Source organism: Schistocerca nitens, chromosome 8 (genome assembly GCF_023898315.1).
Source record: "Schistocerca nitens isolate TAMUIC-IGC-003100 chromosome 8, iqSchNite1.1, whole genome shotgun sequence".
Lineage (NCBI taxonomy): Eukaryota > Metazoa > Arthropoda > Insecta > Orthoptera > Acrididae > Schistocerca > Schistocerca nitens.
The window spans coordinates 298,517,318-298,529,923 of record NC_064621.1 but is presented as its reverse complement, the minus strand read 5'-3'; the positions used below and the strand labels follow the sequence as shown (position 1 = coordinate 298,529,923).

At 40.4% G+C, this 12,606-nt stretch overlaps 1 protein-coding gene across 1 annotated transcript in view; it reads left to right on the top strand.

Moving 5' to 3' along the window:
• LOC126199192 (sorbitol dehydrogenase-like) overlaps positions 1–11,741 on the top strand; it is a 127,316-nt gene extending 115,575 nt beyond the window's left edge. Inside the window, exon 8 of the mRNA XM_049935974.1 lies at positions 11,461–11,741. Within this exon, the coding sequence (XP_049791931.1) occupies positions 11,461–11,614 (154 nt within the window). The 3' untranslated portion in view covers positions 11,615–11,741. The remainder of the gene's footprint in view (positions 1–11,460) is intronic.
• The last annotated feature ends 865 nt before the right edge of the window (positions 11,742–12,606 follow it).

The following is a 12,606-nucleotide window of genomic DNA, read 5'->3' as shown; positions in this document are numbered from 1 at the left end:
TTACTTACATTCCAATTGATCCATAGTGAGGAGGTCCTCCAGGATGTAGAACATGTCAGAAAAACAACAATACATGACAAATATTTACAAGTAAAACAAATAAGCTAATGTACCATTCTATAGGTCCCAAGTGGAATGATCGTCATTTTTTAATGAACACTATATGAAAGAGTCATTTTACAAATACTAATGCATTAAAAAAGATGCTGTGACTTACCAAACGAGAATGGTAGATAGATACAATAAAAAACACACAAGCACACACACAAATTTCAAGCTTTCGCAACCCACAGTTGCTTCATCAGGAAAGAGGGAAGGAGAGGGAAAGACAAAAGGATGTGGGTTTCAAGGGAGAGGGTAAGGAGTCATTAGAATCCCTGGATTATTTTCACTTTAGCCTCATGTTACACTTCCCACCTTCTAATATCATGTCACGCTCACAACATCCCCACAATGACCCCATTAAGTTTTATTTACATTCCCTCCGCAAACATGCCTTTGCCCTAGCCAGATTACACTCCCATATTTTATTCACTCAGGCTTGTCTGACATTTGGTATTACTCTCAAAGACCTCACACTTAAAGTTCCCATCTCTGGCTGTAACCCTCCTTTCCATCAGTCCCTATACCAGTTCCAAACTGAACGATCCAGCGCCCTCACCTGCCCAACATCACCACAGCTGAAGCCCAGGCTACCCGTGATCTGAAAGCTGACCGATCCATCGTCATTCTTCCGGCTGACAAGGGTTCCACAACCGTGGTACTTGATTGTCGGGAGTATGTGGCTGAGGGACTGCGTCAGCTTTCAGACAACACTACATACAAAGTATGCCAAGGTATTCCCATTCCTGATGTCCAGGCAGAGCTTCAAGGAATCCTCAGAACCTTAGGCTCCCTACAAAACCTTTCACCTGACTCCATCAACCTCCTGACCCCACCAACACCCCACACAGCTACCTTCTACCTACTTCCTAAAATTCACAAACCCAAACATCCCGGCCGCCCCATTGTAGCTGGTTACCAAGCCCCCACAGAACGTATCCATGCCTATGTAGATCGTCACCTTCAACCCATTACATGCAGTCTCCCATCCTTCATCAAAGACACCAATCACTTTCTCGAATGCCTGGAATCCTTACCCAATCTGTTACCCCCAGAAACCATCCTTGTAACCATTGATGCCACTTCCCTATACACAAATATCCTGCATGGGCAGGGCCTCGCTGCGATGGAGCACTTCCTTTCACGCCGATCACCTGCCACCCTACCTAAAACCTCTTTCCTAATTACCTTAGCCAGCTTCATCCTAACTCACAACTTCTTCACTTTTGAAGACCAGACATACCAACAATTAAAGGGAACAGCCATGGGTACCAGGATGGCCCCCTCGTGTGCCAACCTATTTATGGGTCACTTAGAGGAAGCCTTCTTGGTTACCCAGGCCTGCCAACCCAAAGTTTGGTGCAGATTTATTGATGACATCTTCATGATCTGGACTCACAGTGAAGAACAACTCCAGAATTTCCTCTCCAACCTCAACTCCTTTGGCTCCATCAGATTCACGTGGTCCTACTCCAAATCCCATGCCACTTTCCTTGACATTGACCTCCATCTGTTCAATGGTCAGCTTCACACATCCATCCACATCAAACCCACCAACAAGCAACAGTACCTCCATTATGACAGCTGCCACCCATTCCATATCAAACGGTCCCTTCCCTACAGCCTAGGTCTTCATGGCAAATGAATCTACTCCAGTTCCGAATCCCTGAACCATTACACCAACAACCTGAAAACAGCTTTCGCATCTCGCAACTACCCTCCCAACCTCGTACAGAAGCAAATAACCAGAGCCACTTCCTCATCCCCTCAAACCCAGAACCTCCCACAGAAGAACCCCAAAAGTGCCCCACTTGTGACAGGATACTTTCCAGGACTGGATCAGACTCTGAATGTGGCTCTCCAGCAGGGATACAACTTCCTCAAATCCTGCCCTGAAATGAGATCCATCCTTCAAGAAATCCTCCCCACTCCACCAAGAGTGTCTTTCCACCATCCGCCTAACCTTCGTAACCTCTTGGTTCATCCCTATGAAATCCTCAAACCACCTTCCCTACCCTCTGGCTCCTACCCTTGTAACCGCCCCCGGTGTAAAACCTGTCCTATGCACCCTCACACCACCACCTACTCCAGTCCTGTAACCCGGAAGGTGTACACGATCAAAGGCAGAGCCACGTGTGAAAGCACCCACGTGATTTAACAACTGACCTGCCTACACTGTGAAGCTTTCTATGTGGGAATGACCAGCAACAAACTGTCCATTCGCATGAACGGACACAGGCAGACAGTGTTTGTTGGTAATGAGGATCACCCTGTGGCTAAACATGCCTTGGTGCACGGCCAGCACATCTTGGCACAGTGTTACACCGTCCGGGTTATCTGGATACTTCCCACTAACACCAACCTATCAGAACTCCGGAGATGGGAACTTGCCCTTCAATATATCCTCTCTTCCCGTTACCCACCAGGCCTCAACCTCCACTAATTTCAAGTTGCCGCCCCTCGTACATCACTTGTCACTCAACAACATCTTTGCCTCTGTACTTCCGCCTCTACTGACATCTCTGCCAAAACTCTTTGCCTTTACATATGTCTGCTTGCGTCTGTATATGTGCGGATGGATATGTGTGTGTGTGTGCGAGTGTATAACTGTCCCATTTTCCCCCTAAGGTAAGTCTTTCCGCTCCCGGGATTGGAATGACTCCTTACCCTCTCCCATAAAACCCACATCCTTTCGTCTTTCCCTCTCCTTCCCTCTTTCCTGATGAAGCAACCGTGGGTTGCGAAAGCTTGATATTTGTGTCTGTGTTTGTGTGTCTTTTATTGTGTCTATCTACCAGCACTTTCCCGTTTGGTAAGTCACAGCATATTTTTTTAATCTCAATGGAATAGAAGGAATTGGCCACCAATAAATCCTTTAGGCTTCTCTTAAACTGAATTTCATTGGTTGTTAAGCTTTTTATGGCTGCTGGCAAATTATTGAAAATGTGTGTTCCTGAATAATGCACACCTTTATGTACAAGACTAAGTGATTTTAAATCCTTGTTAAGATTATTCTTATTTCTAGTATTGATTTCAAAGTGGCGCAAAAATTGTTAACTTGCTTTAAATGTTGAGAAATATAAAATTACACACTTCACAAAAGATGAAAACATAGTATCCTATGACTGTAATATCAATGAGTCACTGTTGGAAGTAGCCAACACATACAAATAACTGTGTGGAACACTTTGCTCAGTCATGGATAAAGCAGGTGGTAGACTTCAGTTTATTGGTACAATACTGGGGAGGTTCAGTCACTCTACAAAGGAGATTGCTTACAAATCACTCATGTGACCATTTCTAAAATATTGCTCAAATGTGTGGGATCCTTACCAGATAGGACTAACAGGGGACATTGAATAAATACAGAGGAGGACACCACAAATGGTCATACATTTGCCTGATCCATAGGAGAGTGTCACAGAGATACTGAAGGAATTTATCTGGCAGACTCTTGAATGTAGACATAAACTATCCCAAGAAAGTCTGTTAACAAAGTTTAAAGAACCAGCTTTGACTGATGACTCTAGGAAAATACTACAACCTCATACATATCACTCACAAAAGGATCATGAGGATAAGATTAGAATAATTACAGCATCCACAGAGTCATTCAAACAATCATTCTTCTCACGATCAATATGCGAATAGAACAGGAAGAAAACATAATAACTGGTACAATGGGACATACCATCTGCCATGCACTTCACCGTGGTATGCAGAGTATAGATGTAGATGAAGACTATCAATTGTTGAGGCTCATAGCCACAATTCTTTATCATGGACTCTTTATGGCAAACTTTTTTGCCATGCCGTGCAAAGAACTGTGTCCACTTGTAGGTTTGATTCAAGGAAAGCAGAAAGGTGAAAGTTGAGTCATCTGCTGCACTACTGAATAACATACTGATTGTAAATGAAGAAAAGTTGCTGAAATACTTTTCAAGACGTCTTACTTTAAGCATAAAAAAATAAAATATCACGTCTTTTGTATTTGCATGTTTTTTCACTGGCAACTGTTCTCAAATGATTAGAAGCAAACTACTGGTTAAAAATATCCAATTATCTGAAACTGTAAGCCTCACATCATAGACCAATGACAAATTGGTTATTTTTCCATTGTCGTCATGACTATTATGACACTTCAAATTTGAGTAACTCATTGTCTATTGTTCAAAGAATTTGCAGTGAATTAAGACTGCAAATTACAATTGGTAATCTGAGGGAAGCATAAGTTGGCAACCATCTATACAACTATTTTGAAATTTTTTGTATCCATCCACAATAGATTTCTGAATTCCATTCATGCCCGCGTCCTTATGACCTTTAAAAGCCCCATAACTCTTTCTTACCAACGGAGATTCATTTAATAGTCCTCTGAATAATTTGAAATTATCAAAACAACTAATATCTTTCATCCCACCCTGAACAGAATTGTATACTAGGAACAGTAAGGTGACTCAGACCAGAAGTGAATAACAGGAAAATCTTAAACTCATACTGGAATATATAGGAAAGTGTCCATTGCATATTGTTGGCCCTGAACAGTGTTACTGTACTCTGAGAAGTAGTCAAATTAATTTTAATATACAACATAGTTGCTGTCACTGAGTTAAGAGACATTTGTTCCATTATTTTGTAGTAAAACCTTTTCTGATTTTCAATCATCTGACATAAGATAAATCATTTATATTATTTGTATTACATCACATACACTTAGAGTAATACTTTTTTACAGTTCCAGTGTTAAAACAATGCTTTAGGTGTTCAAATGTTGTCTCTTGTTGTTTTTCTTTCTGTCTGCAGTTTCATCTTTTTGAGCCAATAATGCTAACATGGTGTCTGGTTGGGAAAAGTGGCCACATTGCTTGTCAGGAAAAGTGTTCACTCTAATAAAAGTTAGTTACTTGCATACATCATGCATAATACGAGGGCTATCCACAAAGTACATTACGTTTTCGTTTTTGTCCGTTAGGGGCGGGGCTAGCGCGGCCATCTTGGTGTTATAGCATTCCGCCGCCCAGTCGGCATCCTGCCGTGCTAGTGAGAGGTTCGTGCTGTACTCCGTTGAGTTACTGTGACAGTTTGAAATGTCAGCGTTAATTGAAAATGCCGCGAAGTGTGAAGTGCGTGCTGTAATAAGGTTTCTGACTGCAAAAAACTGTACACCGATAGAAATCTATTGGCAGCTTTGTGAAGTGTATGGGGACAACATAATCACTGAAGGTGGGATACGTCAATGGGTCATAACATTTAAAAATGGACGAGCTAACGTTCACGATGAAGAGCGAAGTGGAAGACCCAGCATAATGACTGCCGAACTTGTCGAAAAAGTCGATGCCGCGGTCCGTGAAAACCGTAATTTCACAATAATGGAACTCTCTATGAGTTTTCCACAAATTTTACGAAGTTTGTTGCACAAAATCATTACCGAAAAGCTTGGTTACCACAAGTTTTGTGCAAGATGGATACCAAAAATCTTGACAGAGATTCACAAAAATCAGCGAATGGCTGCAGCGTTAACGTTTTTGGACGCTTACGAGAAAGATGGCAACTCATTACTCGATCGCATCATTACTGGTGACAAAACATGGGTTAAGCATGTGAACTGCGAGATAAAATTGCAGTCAATGCAGTGGGGGCACACACATTCCCCCCAAAACCCAAGAAATGCATGCAGACAATGTCGGCAAGGAAGGTGATGGTGACTGTCTTTTGGGACAGAAAAGGTGTGATTTTTGTGGATTTCCTGGAAAGAGGCACTACAAGAAACTCTCAAAGGTATTGCCAAACTCTGCACAACCTCAGAAGAGCAATACAAAACAAGTGCAGGGGAAAGTTGGGCTCAAAGATCTTGCTGATTCACGACAACGCCTGGGCCCACACGGCAAATGCCACTCGCGAAGTTCTCGAATCTTTTAAGTGGGAGTTGTTTCCTCATCCGCCGTACAGTCCTGACCTGGCACCGAGCAACTTTCACTTATTCCCAGCAATGAAGAAGTGGTTGGCTATGCAGCGTTTTGATGACGACGCACAGCTTCAAGAAGAGGTAACCACGTGGTTGAAGGCACAGGCGGCCGAATTTTACGACGAAGGAATTTCCAAGCTCGTCCATCGCTAAGATAAGTGCCTTAATTTAAATGGCAACTATGTAGAAAAGTAGTATTTAAGTGTGGCTTTCATCTGTATATATTTAAAAAAATTTCCAATACTTTATTTATTTTTAATTCCAAAACGTAATGTACTTTGTGGATAGCCCTCGTACTACACCTCAAACTGACTTCTAAACCCATTTATAGACAAAGCTATCCCTTTGAGATGACTTTGAATTAGTTAAATTATATTATTTAAAACCATTTTGTTCTTTTATATTTGGCCTAATACAAAAACCTGATTCAAAATAGTCTGCTGCAGTCACTTGGTATTGTTTCAGATGCTAGATTATCACGATGACTACAAGATATATAAAAAAATTAGCAAGCCTGGACCAAGGGAGGGGCCGCAAACCAGGGTATTTGCCCCGGATGGCAATTTTAGGGGAGCGCCAAATACATATTCTTGGAGAAAACAAACTTGGTTCACCAAGTGCCAAGCATCCAGTGTATGTTGGCCTATCAATTATTCACATGATTTTGAAACACATCCCAGTTGGTTTTTGAACACATTCTAAGTTGACTTCTGAATGAATCGTAAGTTTATTTTTGAATGCATGCATAGTATATATGATGTCTCTGCCAGGGGAATGCCCATGTCATCTAGAAATAAAAACTTTCCTGCAGACAAAAGGGGCCGGGCTATATGAGCTGAGCCGAATAAACCTAAATGACTAAATGCCAGTCGCTGTTTGTTTACATAGTTGACTGGGTGTGCGAATGATCAGTGTTGTTATAATTTTTAGCAAAATCCACAGATTCAGGTTACCACACTGGAAATAAATGACTACAGGAATAACAGTTAAGAAAGATTACATATTATCTTCTTGATGTATCCCAGAAAATGAAATTTTGACAGAAAATTTTTGCCCGATTGCTACACCACCAGTTGTACACTCCGCTGTTAGCAACCACTTTAAGTTCTATTCTTGAAATAGGGTGGAAAACCCATTGTACGAACATGTAATAACACCTAACCAGAGAATAAATGCGGATAACTGACCCTGTGACTCTGGCAGGATTAGTGAAGTTAACCGGGCATGAGTTTTGACAATGGCAGGAATATTTAAATAATTAGTGATGGCAAGATTGTTTGTTAGAACTAAGAAGGAGAAGAAATGGTGACATCACACAAATCATACAAAAGAATATGACAATTAAAGATATATATAAAAATTTCATGCTACTACCTTTTGATCTCATGCTTGAGAAGCTGGAGCATATGAATGACTTGTGAAACTATTTCCTAACATTAAACATTTTGCTTGTAGTAGGCCTAAAAGACATTTGATATTAGTATTCCATGAATTATGTTCTGTCGTGTTGTTTATGTGAATGAAGTACATAAAAATGACCATTTGTGGCAAAACACTTTTGCTTATTTGGCATATGTTACAATTGCTGCAATATTAGAGAGGCCTATTTCATTTTACTTAGCAGACAGTGACAAAATAGACGTAATCAAATAGAGAAACCATGCCAGTTCAAAAATTGCTCTGAGCACTATGGGACTTAACATCTGAGGTCATCAGTCCCCTAGAACTTAGAACTATTTAAACCTAACTAACCTAAGGACATCACACACATCCATACCCGAGGCACGATTCGAACCTGCGACTGTAGCGATCGCGCAATTCCAGACTGTAGCGCCTAGAACCGCTTGGCCACTCCGGCCGGCAAACCACCCCAGTCTTGGGTACTGTTTTTAGTAACAGCTTTCCAGTAACAGACAATGATATATTGATTTTTTAAGTAGTAAAATGTTTGACACACTTTGATTAGGTATAGATTCTTTCACAGAAAGGAAAGCACACTCTGTAAACCTGTGGCAAGATTAGAGACAAAAAAATGCTGGGACGTTTGCCTCTGTACTTTCGCCTCGACTGACATCTCTGCCCAAACTCTTTGCCTTTACACGTCTGCTTATGTCTGTATATGTGGGGGTGGATAAGTGTATACCTGTCCCTTTTTCCCCCTAAGGTAAGTCTTTCTGCTCCCGGGATTGGAATGATTCCCTACCCTCTCCCTTAAAACCCACATCCTTTCATCTTTCCCTCTCCTTCCCTCTTTCGTGATGAAGCAACCGTGGGATGCGAAAGCTTGAATTTTGTGTGTGTGTTTGTGTTTGTTAGTGTCTCTATCAACATACCAATGCTTTCGTTTGGTAAGTTACATCATCTTTGTTTTTAGATATATTTTTCCCACGTGGAATGTTTCCCTCTATTATATTCATACTATTTTATTTTTCGCTTTAAGACCTCTAGTGTGATACCATATAATATGTATGTCCAAAATACATAATGGGCAGGCTTCTATCAACAATCATGGTTTAGTGAAAATTCAATTTCCCTTGAGTGGCCACTTTATCCCACCTTTCACTACTCCGCAACAACATGTTAGACACCAACAGTGACAGCATTTTTATTGCTATAAAGAACTCAATAGAATCTAGTGGGGTTACTACAGGTTCTGACTGCCCAAGGACAGGGAGGGTTACATATGAGATTGTTCTCAACAAATTTCTTAAAATTATTTCAAGTAGTTAACCAGAGAACTATTACAAGAGGGTAAATTAACAGACCCAAAGTTTTTTAATCAATTAACATAGCAGAGTCAATCAGTGACCATAAGGCTGTGCTATTGTCAATGACAACACCAGAAGTCTTAAAAGGAATATTAAGAAAGGTAAACAAATATTTTTGTTTGGGAAGAGAGAGACAGGAAGCAAGCTGCAAAGTCTCTGAGTAGTCCACGTCAAACTTTCAGCTCTTGGTATGAAGCCACGAGTAAAATTTAAAAGCATTGTGCAATATGCATCAGACACATATGTGCCAAGCACTGTTGTCAGGAATGGAAAACCCACCATGCTTCAACAACTGTGTTAGAATGTTGCCATGAAAATAAAGACATTTTCATCACAGATCTAAGCAAAGTGTAAGACTTGCTGATTTGACAAACAGATGCTGAACACAACCAAAATGGGCACAACCAACAGCAATGTGAGAAGAATTCAGTTAATCTAAAATTAAAACTTTGCCAAAAAATCTGACCAAAATTGCTAAGTAGGGTTGGTTTTACATAAAGTAAGAAAGTGATCTGGAGTCATCTATTCTAGTTGTCATCAAACTTTTCTGCTCAAGGTGCAATATTGATGTTGCGGGTTGGCACCTTGGATTGTGTATGTATCAATCTTATTATTAACTGATAACCTACTAAATTAGTGTGTTATGAGCTGCAACAGACTAGCTGTAGTAAGGGTATTATATGTTGGCTCCAGTTTGCACAAAAATGTAACTTAAGCCACGACTTCACTGACAATTTATAGAGCTTTCTAAAGCAGTTGTATTGTGTGTGTGTGGGGGGGGGGGCTGTAACACCAAGACATACAAAATTATTTGTTTCAATGTTGTATCATCAATGCATCGTCATTTTTGACAGATAAATATACTTAGCTGGCTGAATTCAAACAAGCCCCCCCCCCCCCCAAGTACTGATCATGAAGTCACCACCATTCGGAATGCTTTGTGTCAACTGTGCTCTGTTTCAGATTGCTACCACCCTCAGTGATGCCGTAGTTGTGACACTACAATGCCTGACAAAGTGCTGTTAAGTTGTCTGTGTGGGTGGATGATTAATTTATTAATAACAGTCATTGCACTTATAATTAAATGCAATATGAGACATGAACCAAATGTTTTGAATGTCCTTTTTCTTCTACCCACTGCACTGTATTACAACAGCCTTAATTTAATTACGTATTCCTTGTTACAAATATGTACCATGTTTGAAGATGATCATTCATTTGTGAATCCGTTACTTCTGCTTCAAATGTATACCATAGCTGCTGATTGGTACAAATCACACACACCCATGAGTTGTCAGTACTGGAAGACAAACAATCAAACATTCCCCACTCACATCTTTTAATCCACAAGGACCATGCTACTTAGCCCTATGCCCCTGAGGTAAATGGCCAGATATACTTGCTTCATGGACAAATTCACCAATATCAATTAAAATTAAGCATATCTTAAAATATTATCGTCTCCTAAGAGGCTCTTAACTTTAGCTGACTTTTAGGATTTGGCTGTAGTTTCTAGATGCATATGATTATAAAACATGCCCAAGGACCATGGGCCACAGTTTTACAGCTACTGATCTATTCAGCTGCTCTGTGACCATATTGGTGCAAAGGGAGAATGTGACAGACAAAAGGCCACAACATTAAATTTGGTTTTCCAGAATTATGGATGATTTATAAAACAGTTCATCCTTTCAATCATTGCACAAATGTTGAAATGGTGGATGTTGCGATGAGTGCTTGTATGATAAATATTAACTAAAATTGCCCAAGAATTAAAAATACATCAATTTACAGTAGAGCATCAGCTCATTCCCAGTTACTGGATTCATAATGGGTACCAATGAATTAGAAAGAAATGCACGATTCCCACTTTCAAGAAGTGTCATCAGGCAAATGCACATAATTATAAGCTTATGCTGACAATGGCAAGTTGTTGTAGAACTGTGGAACACATCTGCATACAGTTCCACAATGCCTTCACATCGAGGTTCCAGAAAAACATATGGCCTTCTTTGAATTCAGCCAGCTAAGTATATTTATCTGTCAAAAATGACGATACACTGATGATACAACATTGAAACAAATAATTTTGTATGTCTTGGTGTTACACCCCCCCCTCCCCCCCCCCTCACACACACACACACACACAATACAACTGCTTTAGAAAGCTCTATAAATTGTCAGTGAAGTCGTGGCTTAAGTTACATTTTTGTGCAAAATGTACCAACATAACAAAAGCCAACTTTGTTGACATTAGCATGATCTCTGTGTAGTGCTGATCATAGTGAGGAATTTTTTTCCTTCCTTTGGCTCTGAGCACTATGGGACTCAACTGCTGAGGTCATTAGTCCCCTAGAACTTAGAACTAGTTAAACCTAACTAACCTAAGGACATCACAAACATCCATGCCCGAGGCAGGATTCGAACCTGCGACCGTAGCGGTCTTGCGGTTCCAGACTGCAGCGCCTTTAACCGCACGGCCACTTCGGCCGGCTTTCCTTCCTTTGTCATGTTTATTGCTGATGGTGGATTTATCATGTCACTGACTGTCATTACACTCACTAAATTCAATTAAGTTAGTGAAATAAGCTCCTTACTAATAAGTTCTTGTATGCAATTTTTCAGCTATCCTGCATCACTGTCACTGATTGCCTCACAAAAAGTGGATCTCAAGAATTTAATTACACATAACTTCCATTTAAAGGACACAGAGAAGGCAATCCAGACTGCTATATCAAAAGAAGGGAATCCTATTAAAATAATGCTTCACTGCAATTAATCTATACACCCTTCAAAAGTTGCCTCCTCACAAATATATAACCACATGTGTTATTGTACTATTGTACTATATCTTGCTATTTTACATTCAAAACTTGGGAAAATTATTGTATGATAAGTAAAGATAAACTATGTTATTTTTCTTCACTAGAAGTGTAACACATTTATTGCATTGACAGAATAAATTGTTGAATAATCATCAATTCTATTATGTAAATGAAATTACCTTTTGTGAGTAATGCTTTTTGCTGATTTACACCCATAATATGAAGTTGACAGTATTATGAAAAGGATAGTTGCTACTCACCATGTAGAGGAGATGCTGAGTCACAGATAGGCAGAACAAAAAAACTGTCAAACAAAGTTTCCTTACTTCTAGCCAGAACTCAGTCCCAAATACTGTTGCCGCATTGTTGCTTGGCTCATGGAATCCCCCTGAAGAGCATTAACATCAAATTAAGTATTTCCAGCTGCAACCCCTCCTTCCACAATTACCTCCATCTCTTCAGTTTTGATGAGTCCTTAACCCTCACCAACATAGTCCTGCAAAACCATGTCAATTAGGCATAGAACCTCCTTGCAGTACCTTCTCTCCATTTGTAAATTCTCCTCCTGCAATGCAATCCCAAATTTCTGGATCCCATTTCACACACTGAAATTCTTGCCCTCCAGGAACTAGAACAGCATGCATAGTGCCACCTCAAAAGACTCTCCACCCTATTCACTTCTTACTCCTGCCTTGGACTACCACTATCCACCACCTCTACAGCAATGCCCAGACAACCTCCACATCCCCTCACTGTTGACAGACCCTGCCTTGCTGACCTACAACATTTACTCCATCCTCAAAAACTCCCGACCATCACCACAGAGAATCCAGAACCTAAAGAGACCCAAAACACAGTCATGAACCTTTCTACCAAAAGCTTTAGCCCCACAAAAATATCAGTCCTCACCTTTCACTCCGCTCCAAAATTCAGTAAGGCACGACTT